This window comes from Colias eurytheme, chromosome 15 (assembly GCF_061535395.1).
Source record: "Colias eurytheme isolate Ceu_HAF_F1 chromosome 15, ilColEury1 Martin Lab GWU primary, whole genome shotgun sequence".
NCBI lineage: Eukaryota > Metazoa > Arthropoda > Insecta > Lepidoptera > Pieridae > Colias > Colias eurytheme.
The window spans coordinates 9,043,187-9,061,692 of NC_142994.1; the positions used below are offsets into that span (position 1 = coordinate 9,043,187).

Sequence of the window (18,506 nt, forward strand, 5' to 3'; positions counted from 1 at the left end):
CTTTTAACTTCGTAATATTCAAGAATGGCATTTTATTTGGAAATTTCCTAAGCTTTTAGGTTCATGGAATTAAAGTCCATAAATGAATTATGATATGATTATAATTCATAAGATATTGATGTTATTAAAATAACATTATTAAATTATTTGAACGGTGTACCTTAATTTATATTTAACGCCAATAAATGGTGTATCCTTAGAAAATAGAAGTGGCCAATATGTTGTTCCTATAAAGAATTTAAAAACATCAACTATTTCTCTAAATAAAAAGTAAAATTATTATTTTTTTTAATTATTAGGTCATACAGACAATATTTCAATATCCCCATTAATATTCCCAAGCGTCGACGCGCATTTAATATTGTTCGTATGAAGCTCTCAATTGTGCGTCATGGCATTCCAGTGGAGAATTAGTACCTATGATATTGCTTTATTACTCATGAATACTGTTGTATCTTAAACTTTAAATTCATTTAAAACAATTATCTTTACATATTGTATGAGTATTATAATAATTTTCTAAATAATTGCACAATGGTCCTCATTCAAATCTATTTCAATACGTAAGTAATTTGCGCAGCCGTCCTCATTGTCTATAATCTAGGTGCTTAAAATGCAAGGCTTCACATCGAGGCAATGTGTAATTTAAACCTATGAGAAGTACCCACACAACCTTCGTAGAAACTACTTTATTTTTCCTTCGTATCTTTTCATTTAAAATGCCTTTTGTGTTCTCAGAAACATTTTTAAGGGCAGACATTATTATGATGTGACGTGAACCTGTTATAAACAAGAGTAGGTATGTAAATTAATCTTAAATGCTTGACGGTACTTGAATACTAGGTTTATATTATGTTTTGTAGAAAAATGAGTATGAGTTAAATCTCTTATGCTTATGAATGATAAAAAAATATGATAGCAAAAAAACTAACTTTTCTCACTAGATGAAGTTGGTGACGTATCGATTTGTATTTGTATTCTACCTGTAGAAATTTGTTTAACTATAACTTCATTAATATGAAACCAGAACTAAGCATGTACTACTAAATATAAAATATGTATTATTATCGTGCTTCAAATATAGTTTATTAAATTATGTTTACCAATATTCAACGATGGGAAAATATGGTCATACGTGATTTATGGACGTTTGCTTTCCAAATAACGGCGAGCTATAAATCAAATCCAGTATTAATTTATTGATATTTTTATTCGTTTTTACTTTATGAATTGGGTCAGTTATGAAAAAAATTTTCATGCTCCTGCCGATAAAGAAATGCCAATATTGTGATGCGTTTATTTTTGTTTAAAAATTTTAAGCTGACGTATTGTTTTCATAATATTTTATTTTCCCTATTTAAAACGAAGTATAAAATTTTAATTAAAATAAAACGAATTATGTGTATCAACCAATACATTTAAAGAACACAGCTTAGCATGGCGTTACAATACTCGTAAATGCAGCCACGCAAACGGCAAAATACTGAAATCTTAGACTGAAATCATAACAAGAAAATTCAAAGGCAAATGACATAATTTATCCGTAACGATGTGGAACTAACGACTTTTTCGGGATGAGGACTGATGCTATGAATGATATTCGCCAGATATGGTTTATTCAAGCCTCATGTACTTTCAATAAACACAATTTTGAATACCAACGAATGAAACGAATTTCAGTGTATACCTATAACTAGTGTTGAAATATTTAAAATCTGATTGTTCAGTTCCTTACTTTAATTTTATTTTTATTGAGCAATATTATCTACATAAGTCGTAAAGACGAGATTATTATGATTGAGATGACTTATGTATTATAGAACTTTTTTTTACTATAAGTACTTGACTATTTACTGTGTTCTTTCTCATTTAAATATCTATTATTTTTTGCAAAAACAAGTACTTAGTTAGGTATTTTTCTTGACTTGTGATGTATATTTCAATCTTTTCATGTTGTTTAAATTTATTGTCTTTTTTACCTACCACAGACCATTCCTTATCATCATCTTCTTCTCGTTCCCTTTTTTCGGCTTCCAAGCTTTCCAAGTCCACAGAAAACTCCACATTCTGCATTTAAATCTCCTCACTCATAGTACTACCACAGTATTACAATATCTATACAGTACGGAAGCGAATGTACTTGTGCAGAGAAACGGAGGGGAACTGGCGGGTTGTCGGGCGACGCGGGCCGCGTAAGGCAAACACGCTTAGTTTGCCTTGCTCTGAAAGGACGACGCAGTCGTATTTTTTGTGTAATAATTTTATTATACACTAGCTGCTCCGCGCGGTTTCACCCCCGTGGCTCCACCCCTATTGGTCGTAGCGTGATGATATATAGCCTATAACCTTCCTCGATAAATGGGCTATCTAACACCGAAAGAATTTTTCAAATCGGACCAGTAGTTCCCGAGATTAGCGCGTTCAAACAAACAAACAAACAAACAAACAAACAAACAAACAAACTCTTCAGCTTTATAATATTAGTATAGATAGGTACTTACATATTCTATTATGGCGCGCACAAACTGTTCCGTTTACGGATGTAAATCTACATTGAAATCCCGTATGGAAACAATATTTCAGAAAGATTGTATTAATTGTATCTGTTGAATTAAAATCAAAGCGATGTATATGTTGTCCTCATTATTTTCTACTCAGATTGTACATCCCAATGCGAATGCATTACTTAGTTAAATGTTATAATATACAATTAAGAACATTCAAAAATAAAGTGTCCACGACCCACGTAAATAATATTTAGCAGTGCAATATCTGTAATTAATAATTATATATTTATGAACAAATAATTACATCAGATTTAATAATCGCAATTATTTTGAATGTACATAATATGAATAAATGATTTCATCATAATATTAATAATCACAATTGTTTTATTTCCCATTTGTTGCAACCCTAGTGTGGCAGCGTAAGTACCTACGCTGGTGGCGGCATCGCGCGACTTCCTTACTGTAGGAAATAATATTGTAATACTGTGGTACTACTGCATTGCAACATTGTAAGATCGTATTAGCTATTAATTATAAGATACTTATGCGCAAACGCATTAGTTTCATCCTTCGGCGTATGGCCGCTAGGCATAAAACCCAACAGCAATCGAACCGAGCGAGCAGCAGCAATTGTAACACGTAAACAAGTTATGACTAATAATTGCTATCTTTGCATATACCTACCTCGTACGGATACAGACACGAGACTCAACTACCTACTTTAATTTTTTGCTTCGGTATCTATTGTAGATCACGCCCCAAGTATTAGGTATTTAAAAAAAATTCAATGTATTTTATTATATGTATGTAATTATAATAAACGCGTTTCATTAAAAAAACGAATCTTAAATGGCGTCCAAAGCTGACTTTGACAGATGGTAGGGTCAGCAAAAAAGAAAATAAAAATAACATAAATTGATAATTATTTTATTTATTATTTTAATTTGTTTGTTTACAAACTATTTTTTTATGGTATTTGACATTTGTGTATTTATATTTGATATTTACGTATACAGACTGCAACAAAATCCCCATAATACTCGTAATGAGCCCATAAAACTGAACAACTTTTCCCAAAGAACATATTATGTCAAATCCCAATAAAATATTATTTACTATCGCATACCTCCTAATTGTCATTGTAAATGTTGGATGAAAACTATTATAGGGAAAATCAAAAACATTTTAGTGATTTTACTTTACCCTATTTTTTATGCATACCATACGGCCGTGTGTAAGCGAGGAAATGATAAGCGACGCCACTTAAGATTCGTTTCTCTAATGAAACGGGTTTTATATAGATATGGAATAGGAAAAACTATAAAACGTTGAAGCACAAGGCTCATAGCTTCATCGTATTTCAAGTATTCTCATTGTAACTCGACAGCGATTTAAAAAATTCGCAATACAATTTTCTTTCCGAGGAGCTTACGTAAGACCTTTGTTGTTTTATCTCGTTCGTAATAAATCTGAGCGAATAAAAGACGGCAAAAGTTTAAATCTGCACAACAAAAGGCTTAAGGCGTGTATCAAAATAGAAGAAGCCAGATTCCTTGCGGGAAGTGTTAGCAATGCCTCAAACGTAAGTATCATTATCAAATGATAATAATTTATGCTGGCTTGAGTTTATTACTTCTTCTTCTTGACAATTTTAATTTAATCATATTTGATATTAATGAAGAGGAACGAAGAGCTCTTAGATCGAGCCTATGCGCGTTATTAAGTACCTACTTGTTACAAATTAATTAAATTTTTTTAACGATTCCATTACTATGAGGCGCATAAGTTTGTTTACGTTGCAAAATTTCAATTCAATTGCAATTTAATAATATGGTTGTCATATCATAAAATCAGAAGATAATTTGAATTTCAGGGGACTTTTACATTTCAACCTTCACAAACTATACGACTCTTGGGACAGACCCAGTTTATCTTCATAGAGAATACGAATTCATACATATATTTAATTATGTGTAAATTCTCTGTCATGTAAACTAAGGGTAAACTGGCATATTAAAGAGATTTGACCCTTGATTTGCTTGGTTGGTCTACCCGAGATATTAAATATTGTGGAATTCATTTCGAAAGGGTTTTCTAAATATTTTGATAGCCCAAGTTATAACATGAGGCATTCAGAACATTATTTACCAGACTTTGTTTATTAAACACGTGTATATTGCCGTCCTTCAACTGAATTATGGTGTAATTAACTGAGAACGTTTTTAGTGTAACTCAGATTTAATGAAATGTGTATTTGTTCTAAATGAAATTAGAGTATTAGAATTGTAAAATATACGATACATTTAACTTCATTTTCCCCTGTTGCTTTCTACATCTAAATTCAGAATAGTTTATGTATCCTAAACTTCGTGCAAAACAATTGTTGGTCATAAAAATATATTATCCTTCTGAATTATTAAACGAAGAACAATTTGTTTCTATAATGCTCTAATAAGTACGGAACATAAAATATAGCTATAACCGTCTCACTTAGCACTATTGCTTCTCCATTATACGACTGCAGTGGATATGAATTTCAAAGCCATCTCTATTCAAATTACGGAACAATAATAAAACTGAATAGAGCGCTTGGTCGGCGACCGATTATTTTCCTGTTTGACTCTAAAAGCTCTGCACAGGTAATCGTTTACAGTTTTCATACATTTCACATATATTATTCATTATAGGCTTAGTATAATTGATAAATTCGACGAAGAACTCGGTGGTTGTCGTTGTTATTATGATATTTTATATATTGAAAATGCTGTAATTATTATTAAGGTAATACCAAAATTTGCTATAATCAGACAAGTCTAAATAATAGCTAATATTTGGATATATTCTTAGAAAAACACATTCAATCGAACATAGAAACTGCCTACACTTGCTTTTAATTGCTTGTATGTGGATCTTGATAAAAAGGCTAGGTAGGTACTTCATGTGCCATCGTCTCTTATGCCCCTATATAGACATTAATAGAAAAAAATCCTATTTGAGTGTAAATTTCATTCACATTAGGTACATATGATAAGCCGATAACAATAACAACGATAACATTATATTAATACTAATGTTATCTAATTCAGCCTAATCATTGGGTACCGTTACTCCTAGACATTAATTAGTTTCTTACCTGTATTTGCGTAATAATTGTTAGTTTGTTAGCCGCGAATTATTTGAAGTCTTAATTAACTTTTTAATATAATATAATAATAAAATAAGCTTGATTTTATCAATTGTTATTATTTTTCGTTTCTTTTTAACTTTTTGACACAATCTTAACAATCAAGGTTTTAAATGTCACACAAAATCGATCTTATCTAAATCAGATGAAATTTTCCATTAGATATGAGTTGATATCGATGTCTTAGAATCAATTCCCGGGGGGGATACATTCCAGAACAATGATTGCGAGATAGTATGACCCCTTGCTCATACTATGGAAATGTGCATTTCCTCTTTTTCCTTTCAGCTTTTGAGCTTGCAGTTGCATTAGTATCTATGATGGTCTTCTCTATTCTTCCCGATGTTTTTTAAACATTTTTGTAACACATGGTTGTGCATTAGTATGATAAACTGTATCTGTACAAAATAAAGGCATTTTGTATTTGCCTGTTATTAAATCTACATCTTATTATACATGCTTAGAATAATGACACAATCTTAATACAATTTTAAATAACATCAATAACTTTGTTTCAAGTTTTTCTACATTCTTCTATATAGGTAAGAGAATTGCACAATATTTATGCGACTGGATTGAACGTGCCTTCATTCGAACCAAATAGATTAAGCTTATTGAAAATACCTTTTTCTTTTACATTTATTCAGGACTTTATGATCCTTACAGGTCGTAGGTATAACAGAGCTAAAAAAGAAGACATAGGCATTATGCCATATTAAAAAACTTTCACGTTGAGTGGATCGGGACACCCCAAAAAATTAATTTAATTAGGTATTATTTCATTCAATTTTTTCATTTTCTAAAGTTGAAAAGAAAAAGTAGTGCTTTACATTTTTACTTACCCTAATACATAATACCAATGTCATGAACCAAACCGGTCAGCTGATAAATAAACATATAATTTACTAATAAAATAAATATAAAAATCAAAACTCCCAAACAAATTCAAAATCAAGGTCAATAAAACTACAATGAGCGAAACCGGTCAGCTGATAGGTATAACCCTTTAACTAAAACGCGCCAAAATTTCGGCAACCGCTATAAATATCACACACGCTTCACGTTGCCGAGTGAACACTCGTCTGAACGATAATATTATACATGTTGTTAAAAACAAGATAATAAATATGCAAACGTTGAGACGCGCGGTGATTTTTAACTATGCTGGAACACAAACTGTTAGGTAAGTTTTGATATTATTTTATCATTGGTTAAATATCTTCTTAACGAATAACCTATTAGGTATACTTTGCATTTAATAAATCTGTGGTATCCACTACCAAAACACATATATGTACTACACTACATAAATATATAGCCATTAGCTGGAATTTTACTAGAAGAGAAGATATGTATTGTATATATGTCGGTCTCTTCGACATAATACACCGATAAAATATCTATATTACTTTTTCATTTCTTATAATATATATTGTACAAGAGACAAAAAGCATAAATTAATGAATGCGAAAAGAAAAAAATCTTAAATAAAGTAAACCGGATCTTAATGGAACCGAATGATTATTTTATTTCATAAGTGATTATTTAATAAAATTGTTAATGGTTTTAATTTATTTAATAGATCCATAGCTGTCAAAGCAGCGGTAGTCAATGACAAAAAGACTGATATCAAACCATGGCAAGAAATTCCAGGCCCCTCTTCATTGCCAATAATAGGACAACTGCATCACTTTCTTTTTAGAAGTATGTATCTCAAGTTATTTGCTATTACTCTCAATATTGTAACAAGTCCTTAATTGATAAAAAAATACTTTTAATTATACTTATTATTTATGTTAGTTAAGGATTATCTGCAAAATGCACAGATGTAGATTGTACGCTACATCTTATATATAAAATTCTCGTGTCACAATGTTAGTCTGCATACTCCTCCGAAACGGGTGGACCGATTCTCATGAAATTTTCTGTGCATATCGGGTAAGTCTGAGAATCGGCCAACATCTATTTTTCATATGTACCACGGGCGAAGCCGGGGCGGGCCGCTAGTATTATAATAAAAATCTGTCTGTCTGAAAGTCACGGGGACAAGTAAACAAAACCTTATCAGTACAGCAAATCATTCTTCAACACCTGTTTATAAATGATTTTTTTGACGTACGAAGAAAAACGTTTTGTAATTACAAGTAGGTAAATGTTTTTCTTTGTAGGTCATCAAAATTAATCAATAAAAAATACCGAAATTAAATCCATATTAAAATAAAACAACCATGAATAGAAGAAATCAGAAAAAGTATTTAAAATAAGTATGTATAAAAACAGAATCTAATCAAGTTTTTGTTATCGAAATACTTACGCATTACATTTGGAAATTTTAGATTTTGTGAGAGTTTTGAAGATTACATTTTTTGCATATATTAGCACTGGATAAATTCTATAAAGCTGAGACAATTTTACCAAAAATGTAGAATTTTACTGTTTCTGTATTATGGAAGCTCATTGATAAGGGCAAAGTAGAGTAATAAGACCTACGATACCATTCTAAAAGGACGTACCCAAAATCATTTCGTAATATTACCTAAGTACCAATGCACTAATTATTTACCTAAAAATCTATATTTTAGAATCTTTAAGGTCTCAAAAAGAAGTTATTAAGTTTTTATACGAACAGTACGGTCCTCTTGTAAGAATGCAGTTCTTGGGACTACCGGCATTAATCGTTCATGTTACTGATGCTGAAGCAATCGAACAGGTATGGTTTTACGAAATAAAAAGCACAACTAAAATAAAATAATTTATTGTCAAAATACTTTTTCTTATCAATTTCATATTCCAACTGTATGTTTTAAGAAATGTAGTACTGGCTGGGATACCTTTCGTTGATAAATTATATTATCATGCCTTGATAATGGTAATAGATACTAGCGTTAAAATTAAAAATACTTTAATACGTGGTATTGTTCTAACCTAACCAACTTATTCAATATAACGTTAAATTAAACTATAGTTGATAATTTAATTCATGCTTTTTAGGTTCTTCGAGGGGAAGATGCTTTACCGGATCGACCCGCATTCAAATCTCTAGAATACTATAGAAAAGAATATAACAAAAATAGAAATCCATCAGAAAGTACAGGGCTAGTTACAGAGTAAGTTTCCTTACTACAACGACATACAATATATTTTGTATACATTGTATGTCGTTGTATTTCCTCCATAGTCTTATAAAAAAGTTGCATTTTTGTTGTTAAATTAATATGAAACTTAAGTATGCAATAAAATAAAAAAAATAATAATTAGCGATGTACCTACAAATGATTATTTCAGACGAGGAGAAGATTGGAAAAAGATACGGAAAAAAGTAAACCCAATAATGTTGCATCCAAAGAGAGTAAAACTTTACACAAAAATCTTAGACGAAGTAGCTGAGGATATGGTAAGCAGGTAATGTAATCATAATTATAATATACTATGTAATTATCACAAAATTTACTAATTAGAAACGGCATTAAGCTATTATTGTTATTTTCTATATTATAGACAACAGCTTAAGAGATTTTAATCTAAATTATGATAAATATTCGCTGTTCCTATTACATATAAACGTATTCGAATTTTAATTTTACGTGATAAAAATAATATGCCAAACTGTTTATTCTAGGCTGAAATCAAAACTAAATGAAAAGAAAATGGTGGAAGGTGGCATGAGGAGTCATGTAAATTTGTGGTCTTTGGAAGCAGTCGCTGTAGTGGCTCTGGGAAAGAGGCTAAATTGCTTTGATCCAAATCTCCCCCAAGATTCTCCTGTTAGAAAACTCATCAAGAATGTTCAAGAAGTTTTCCATGTGGCTGAAGAACTAGATTTAAAACCCAGTCTTTGGCGGTATTATCCGACACAAATGTTCAAAAAAGCCATGAAAAGTTACGAAGAACAATCAAAGTACGTTAAAAATTGTTTTTAATGATGTATTGCAAATACTATTTTTGTTTCTATTATATTGTTAAATTCTGTTTTCAGTCTTACTCGATATTTTATAAAAGAAAGAATAGAAGAAATTAATAAATGTCCTGTTAGCAACGATGACGATAAGAGTATCTTAGAGAAACTATTGGACATAGATGAAAACACGGCGCATCTGATGGCAGGAGACTCGCTATTTGCTGGAGTAGATACGGTAAATTCGAAATACAGTGAAACTTAGGAATAAAAATTTGTCAATAATGTGAAATGAAATATTCGTCAGGTTTTATAATGATAGAAGGAAATAGTGATGCATAACATATTTTCACATAAAATCTATGTGAAAACCAATGAATAACTATGAAACAGTGACTGTTATCAGTCATCTCAACCCAAACATAATATTAAACTTAATTTATTTTAATATTTCTCTACAGGTAGCGAATGTGATGATATCCATATTTTATTATTTGGCTTCAAATCCCGAAAAGCAAAATAAATTAAGGGAAGAAATACTATCTGGGGATCCCAAACAATCATATCTAAAAGCTTGTATAAAAGAAGCATTACGATTGATACCTGTAGTACCAGCCAATTTGAGGAAACTAACAAAGGAATATAATTTATTGGGATATCAGGTGCCAGTTGATGTAAGTTTACTTGTTAAAGTTACAGATGACATTCGTTACGGTATGGATAGCAAGCAACTCACAGTTTTAGCACTTCTTGATTTTAGCAATGCCTTCAACATGGTAAATCATGATATTCTGCTGAGTTTGCTTCGTCTCATTAACTTTTCATCGACAGTTCTTGATTGGTTTTCAAGTTACCTGGGCGATCGGTGGCAGCGTGTTTTGTTGGATGAAAAACAGTCAACTTGGTGCGCAGTTTCCGCCGGTGTGCCACAGGGTGGCGTCTTGTCACCTCTTCTCTTTGCCATTTTCATAAATAATCTCACTTCTCAATTAACTTCTCCCTACCATATGTTTGCTGACGACTTACAAATTTATACCCATTCTACGCTCGATGAACTACCAAATGCTGTTCATTTTATTAACAATGAACTGGCTAAAATAGGCATGACGACAGTATCCATAAATGATCGTATTAGTGTTTTTAAGGGAAAATGTACAATAAATAAATTCAATATAGTGACTTAGAAATCTTAAAACCATTAAGATTAATGAGATTATCAATAAAATAAAACATTGAAATCATGCAGTTAGCCATTTTGACTAAAACACGCGTGACGTCACGCATAAGTAAACAACTCGCGTCAGATGTGTTTTGTTGTTATGAATATGTTGAGAATACGCATTTTTATTTATTTTCTATTGTTTCACGTATGCTTTATCGACTCAGAACAGAAATACAATTGGGAATTCACGAATACGTGGTTCGGGGTTCTCCGCACCAACTTTATACAATCATTTCTTATTATTTCTCACTTGAAATAATTACTAACACATTTTTGAGCATTATTTTTATGTGGATTCATACTGCAATACTGCACACCACTCATAAACTTTGAAATTCGTTTATATAACACATATTAAATAAAGACTTTTTTAATTTTCTTCACAATGCGTACAAATAATTACGTATTTACCAAAGTTTGACGTCACGCCTACGCCATGACACCTGCGAGCTGTTTTGGCACAGATATTAAATATTTTTTGAAAAATGGCTTTAATCTTCGTTAAATTTAAGTATATTACCGAAATATAGGGTTTTTCTTGTATAGTAAACGTATACACACATTATGGAAGAGGATTTCAAAATCTTTCGTCATGCCTATTGTCATTTGGTGCGATCAATTCGGCCCGCAAAAAGCCAGGTTATTGTAGTTGGTAGTCCTTACCAAATATCTGAGGTTGACTGGGGTATATTGCCTGCTGTACATATTAACGGTGTTATAATACCTTTTAGTAAGCATGTTAAAAACTTAGGTATTCACTTAGATCAAACTTTATCTTGGTCTCACCAGATTCAAGAACTTGGTCGGAAATTTTACGCCGCGTCTAGTTCTCTACGACGTCTGCGTAACTTCTTACCCATACCGACAAAAATTATGTTAGCACAGTCCCTACTCCTTCCCATTATTGATTACGCTGATGCATGCTTTCCTGATTTAACAGTTGAGCAACTAGACAAACTTGAGCGACTTCAGAACTACGGTATTCGGTTCGTATTTGGTCTCCGTAAATACGACCACGTCTCCTCTTTCCGCAAGAAACTCAAGTGGCTCCCAATTCGTCTTCGCCGGAATGTGCATTATTTGCTTCTCCTGTATCGTATCCTTTTTGACCCTAAGACCCCCTCCTATCTTAAAACGAAATTCAACTTCCTGCATTGTGAAAGCTATTCTCTTCGTTCGGTCGATAGGCTTGTTCTGTCTACTCCTTTTCGTCGCACTCATTACTTTGGTAATTCCTTTACAGTCACTGCTATAAACCTATGGAATGAACTGCCGATAAACATCAGACAAGCCCAATCCCTTACTTGTTTTAAAAATCTCGTCCGAAATCATTATTTAAATTTGGCTTTTGACTCGGTATAGCATATTTAGCTCATTATATGTATTATAATATGTATATTATTTCTTTAATGACTCCTTGTCCTTTGTCTTTTATTATTTTATATGTATATGTATTCATATGTATGTAAATGTATATATATATATATATATATATATTTTTACTTATGTTATGTTTATTTTTGTTTATGTATGTGTTTATTTTATAGTATTTAGTTTATTTATAATCTTTATTTAATAGTATTTTGTTATCTTTGTATAACATTATTATTTATTTATCTTTGCGTATACTTTCTACCTACCTACCTCCTATTTCTAGTTTATTATTTATCCTTCTATCAGTTGGTTGCCTGGAAGAGATCACTCTTAAGTGATAAGGCCGCCTTCTGTGCTGTTTTTCTCTTAGAATAAGTTTTGTTTGTATTCTATGTATTTTGGCAGCACAATAAAGAGTATAAATAAAAAAATAAATAAGTTTTTATCGGATTATATTTCGCAAATTATTCACTAGCTAAGATAGCGAATATTTAAGACCTATTGTGTAATAGATATAATACGATTAAAACGATTATATGATGACATAATAAACGTATTTCAGATTTAAGAATCAGGATTGTTAACACGAAACAATTTGGGGCATAAAGTAACTAATTTTTGTACTCCTAATAGTTCATTTACATATATCATGAATTCATTAGATAGTTTTACTTTTAATGAAAATAGTATTGTTATTATATTATATGGAGATAGTTTTAAATTAAAAAAACATGACATAGATATAGGATTTCAAAAAATGTTAAAAATTAGTAGTGAGACAAAATGCAAATTTATGTTGTGTACATTACCATATTTGCCTGGTTTGACACAAAATCAATATAAATTTATCTATAATATTAACTTGAAATTATATAATTTAACAAATCATCATAGTGATGCATTTATATATTTTGACATAAATTCTTGTATTAAATCTTTTTGTTTGACAAAGAATACAGTGTATCTGCCATTTAGATATAAGAGAGAACTTGCTATGTTAATAGCATATAAAATTATTAACCAGTCTGGTACATGTTTAGTATCAGACCCTGGATCTACTATAATTTTATGTAGTAGTAATTATATACATCAACCTAGTTTAAGTGTTGACAGACAATCTAGCCCTAAGCTAGATTTAAACTAGTTTATAAGACAACAGCTAAGCAGTCTTTTTCTATTGTGCATCAAAATATTCAAGGCTTGGCTAGCAAATTATTAGAAATAGAATTATTTTTAAATCATAATAGAATTAAAATATTTTGTGTAACAGAACATTGGCTTAAACAATGTCAGTTGTTAATAAATATTGATAATTATAAATTAAAAAGTATATACTTTAGAACAAACGCTATTCATGGAGGTTCTCTTATTTTTGTACACAATAGTTTAAAATGCAAGGAACGAACTGACATTGTTAGCCTTTCTGTAGAACGGACCATTGAACTGTCCTGTGTGGAGCTGGAGCGTTATATTATTGTTTGCGTTTATAGACCCCCTTCCAGTGACTATAATATGTTTGAGACAGTCATGGAAGAAATATTAAAGCGTTTAAGTAGGAGTAAAAAAAAAGTTATAGTATGTGGTGATTTTAATATTGATATACTTTTACAAACACAAACGGCAACACGAATTGTAAATTTGTTTCAGTCATTTAATCTGTATAAACTTTTTAATGAACCCACACGAATCACACCTACTTCTGCAACCTGTATTGATAATATATACTGCGACTGCAACTGTTTAGAGAAAAATATTCTCAATACACTCACTTCGGATCACTGTGGCCAGAAAGTAGTTTTTGAATGGGATTGTTTACCTGAATTTAAAAGAATTAATGTTAGGCCTATAACTAAAAAAGGCATTAATAAATTTAGAGATAATATTAATAAAAGCCTGCCCGTACTGAATGATCAATCCTGTCATAATAATCCTTGTGAAATGTTTAAAAATCTTTTTAATTTAGTGCATAATGAATTTGAAAAAATATTTAAAGTTAAATCTTTAAATATTACCAAGGATTTACCATTTAGTAAATGGGCGACACCTAGCATACATAGGTGTAGGATCGTTCTTTATGAGTTATATGGTATGAAGCAATATAATAAAGACCCATCGTTTCTTAGTTATGTTAGAAATTACTCAAAAACTTTTAAAATCGTTTGTTTTACTGCGAAGCGTTTGTATATCAGAGATAAAATACGCGACTCCGATAATAAAGTTAAAACAGTTTGGTCTATTATTAATGGTGAAATGGGTAAAAGCAAATCAAGTAATACCATAAAACTTGTTAATAATGGCATGGTTATTGACAAAAATGCTGATGTTGCGCTTGCATTTGAAGATTTCTTTAGTAGTGTCCCTGCTAGCATTACTAATAATTTAAATTCGTCTTCAGCACTTGCAGAGACCTTTTTGAGGGACCATGTTGCGGGGTGCAGCACATTATTTGAATTGCGACACGTAACTGCTAATGATATTGTTACAGCCTTTAAGACACTAAATTTAAAAAATACTTGTGATCTTTGGGGAATGTCCGTAAATTTAGTTAATAATATAATAGAAAATATTGCGAACAATTTAGCTTTTATATTTAATAAGTGTTGTGACTATGGTACATTTCCTAATTTATTAAAGCTTAGTAAAGTTATACCTCTATTTAAGAAAGGCGATCAAGAAGACTGTAACAACTATAGACCTATCTCGATTTTACCAACATTAAGTAAGGTATTCGAAAAGTTAATATTAAACCAATTGACTAGTCACTTTGCATCTAATAATTTGCTGCACACCAAACAGTTTGGTTTCACAAAGGGGCGCTCAACCACAGATGCTGGAGTTGCACTACTAACACATATATATAAGGCATGGGAAAACTCAAAAAATGCTTTGGGGATATTTTGTGACCTCTCCAAGGCATTTGACTGCGTTGAACATTGTACCTTATTGCGTAAACTTAATCACTATGGGATTAAAGGACAAGCTCAGAACCTCATAGCCTCATACCTGCATGATAGGATACAAACTGTAGTTGTTAATGGAGAACGTTCTAGCGGTGCGTCAATTAACATTGGTGTTCCACAGGGATCTATTTTAGGACCCTTCTTGTTCTTGGTATATATCAATGATCTACCTTATTATTTACGGGATAGGTGTGAAATAGTTCTGTTTGCAGATGATACCTCATTAATATTTAATGTGGATAGGCATGACCCAAATGTTGACGAAGTGAACAGTGCTCTTTTACACATATCCGACTGGTTTACTGCTAATAATTTATTATTAAATGCCAAAAAAACAACTTGTGTTGAATTTTTACTACCAAACGTTAAAAAGTTAAGCAGAAATATTACCTTGAACGGGGAGGTATTACACCCTACAGAATCGACTGTATTTCTTGGGTTAACATTGGACGAGAAACTACAGTGGGGAGCCCATGTCAACACCGCTGCAGGTAAGCTCAGTTCAGCAGCATATGCAGTCCGAAAGGTAAGGCATCTCACCGATGAAGATACAGCTAGATTGGTTTATTTCAGCTACTTTCATAGTATTATGTCCTATGGAATTCTACTATGGGGCAGGGCAGCAGATATAGAAACTATATTTATCTTACAGAAAAGAGCCATTCGTTCTATATATAATTTACGTGCTCGGGACTCACTAAGAGATCTCTTTAAGAATACTGGTATCCTTACTGTACCATCACAGTATATATTTAATAATATTTTGCATGTACACAAAAACGCCGACTTACACACAAGAGTAGGAGATAGACACTGTTATGGCACAAGGAACAGAAATAGAATTGAAATGCCATTTTTCCGATTAGCTAAAGTTAAAAATTCATTTATGGGTCAAGGTATACGCTTTTACAATAGAATTCCTCATAATATTAAAGAGTTTAGTAGTTCTAAATTTAAAACTTATATAAAAAATGTACTAGTTCAGAGAGCGTACTACAGTATTCAGGAATATATGGACGATAAAAACCCATGGAGGGTTGTCGCGTAAAAACCACAGGACAGTTCTTTGGCATGTTATTACAATACTTATATGTTGTTACATATGTATTTTGTAAAATTGTAAAACTGACATGATTTAAAAGAGCAACTATGGAGTTTCTTGCCGGTTCTTCTCCGTAGATACTGCTTTCCGAATCGGTGGTAAATTTTAAAATATGTAATGACGTTTCAAAAGTGCTTCTTTAAGAAGTCTAATTGAATAAATAAATGTTTGAGTTTGAGTTTGAGTTTGAGTTTGAAAGAAACATGTCTTATTAAAAATAAAAAATAAAAAATTTTTGTCCTGCAAATTATCACCCTCGATCATTATAATTATAAAAGTTAAAAAGAGCGTGTGTGCCGAGCACCCGTGTCAGAATGATTCAAAGAGACCAAAATCGTCGCCTTACTCCATGCCATGACGGTATTGCCATGACGCGACGTTGATATCTTAGCACCTAAAGAAGTTTCACTTCGAAAACTTTTATCCAACTAAACTGAGCAAAAATAAAAATCGTCATATTTTTATTCACAGACCTTCGCCATACTAAACCACGAGGTCCTCTGCAAGCAAGATAAACATTTCCCTCGTGCGAGTGAATTCATTCCGGAGAGATGGATTGTTGACAAAAGTGATCCTCTACATTATAGCAGCGCACATCCCTTCGTATATAATCCCTTTGGTTTTGGAACTCGCAGTTGTATTGGTAATGTTCTAGAAATTAATTTAGGGGATAGTTAAACAGTTTCAGTTTTTAATTTGTCATTTGTGTTTTTTATCAATCCATACTTAATATTATAAATGCGAAAGTAACTCTGTCTGTCTGTCTGTTACTCAATCACGCCTTAACTACTGAACCAATTTGCATGAAATTTGGATAGGTTTTATCCCGGAAATCCTACGGGAACAGGTTTTTCTTTGAAAACGCGGGCGAAGCCGCGGGCGGAAAGCTAGTGTTACCATAAATGAAAAGTGTACTTTTTTCTCAAATATGTTTAATCTCATTAGAACTATTTTCTTTGTCAAGTATTTTATTATTGTTGCTGGAACTATTTTTCCAAAATTATCAATTTATTAGACAATACATCTGCTCAGAGATCCTGATTTTCTACTAATAAAATGAACTATTCAAAGATTTTTAAGCTTCTATTTACCTAGCTTATTTTTTTTTTCAGGGAGGCGTATAGCACAATTAGAAATGGAGTCACTTGTTCACAAAATGTTTAGTAGTTTCCACTTAGAATGGCACGGACCTCCCGCTAAAGTAGAAGTTGCAATATCTAACTATATTGTTGGGGATTTGCCTTTTACTCTTAAAGAGTTGTGAATATTAAATAATAATCTGTGATAGTTAATTTATTTCTATAAAAATAAATTTTTGCTTACATTTCTTATGAAGTGACTTGTAAATAGCTCAATAACTCTTATTTAGATATAATGGGAAATTATTTACTTATATATATTTTAAATAAATAGACTAGAGTAGATAATTTTTGAAACAAAAAAAAATCGCAGTCGGATGAAACCCATTAGAAAAGGAGGGGAATATGATAAAAATGTAAGGAAAAATAAATTACGGTCAATCCGAGTTCGGGAAGCGGGAGGGGGGAGCTTTTAAGAGAAAAAAATGGTTTCTCTCGATTTCCGACAAAACTACAAGTCCTATAGAAAAAAGTTCAATGGCAAAGTTGTAGGTAATTAAAAGTTCTACAACTTTTGTATTCACAATTTTTTCACATAACCTAAAAATTTAGGTGAAAAATTCAAAAAACCAAGTTTTTGGTCTTTTATTTCTATCTACTTCAAAATTTATTTTTTTTCTACGAAATTTGGTGGAAACTTACTTTATTATGTCCCAAATACACTGTAATTTATTTGATTGAAAATATTTATTTTTTCGCCTTATTTTGAATGAATACCAAAAAAACAACCTAATTTTCAATCGAAAAGTCACCCGTCAAAATATCAGCTTTTTCAAAAACTTGGGGTGCCTTTAATTCATTGAAATCTCTACTTTCATATGGTGTAAAAAAAATAAACACCACCATAGTAAAATGTTCTCAGGAAATGCATACAAACAGTCTGAAAATTAGCTTTTACTAAATCAGGCACACTTCTCGAACTACCTGAAATGTTTTTATCGACATCATTTTGCTTTTGAATATGCTGTAAAATATTAAACTTAGAACAGATAATTATTTTTCTTTTGAAATATTACCGAAAAGCCGATACAAGAGAAGATATAGAGTTCAAGAAATGTGCCTGATTTAGTAAAAGCTCATTATCACACTGTTTGTATGCATTTCCTGAGAACATTTACTA

The 18,506-nt window shown here is 31.4% G+C and overlaps 1 protein-coding gene across 3 annotated transcripts; it reads left to right on the forward strand.

The window, feature by feature from the left end:
- The first annotated feature begins 3,852 nt into the window (after positions 1 to 3,852).
- LOC149902506 (cytochrome P450 CYP12A2-like) lies at positions 3,853 to 17,637 on the forward strand. 3 transcript variants are annotated; one of them, XM_090110178.1, is made up of 10 exons: positions 3,853 to 4,092; positions 7,277 to 7,398; positions 8,277 to 8,404; positions 8,686 to 8,801; positions 8,980 to 9,096; positions 9,314 to 9,592; positions 9,671 to 9,827; positions 10,051 to 10,263; positions 16,719 to 16,890; positions 17,360 to 17,637. In XM_090110178.1, exons 1-10 carry the CDS (start codon positions 4,082 to 4,084, stop codon positions 17,509 to 17,511), a joined length of 1,467 nt encoding a protein of 488 aa, XP_089966304.1. In that variant the 5' UTR covers positions 3,853 to 4,081; the 3' UTR covers positions 17,512 to 17,637. The 3 variants fall into 3 exon arrangements, with proteins under 3 accessions (XP_089966304.1, XP_089966305.1, XP_089966306.1); XM_090110180.1 differs by lacking the exon at positions 3,853 to 4,092 and adding an exon at positions 6,731 to 6,877; XM_090110179.1 differs by lacking the exon at positions 7,277 to 7,398.
- Positions 17,638 to 18,506: the final 869 nt, after the last annotated feature.

Coding starts and splice junctions, on each gene's coding strand:
- LOC149902506 (XM_090110180.1), top strand. CDS start 6,822: ATGCAAACGTTGAGACGCGCGGTGATTTTTAACTATGCTGGAACACAA. Junction 7,399..8,276: donor GCATCACTTTCTTTTTAGAA/GTATGTATCTCA, acceptor TCTATATTTTAG/AATCTTTAAGGTCTCAAAAA. Junction 10,264..16,718: donor GATATCAGGTGCCAGTTGAT/GTAAGTTTACTT, acceptor TTTTATTCACAG/ACCTTCGCCATACTAAACCA.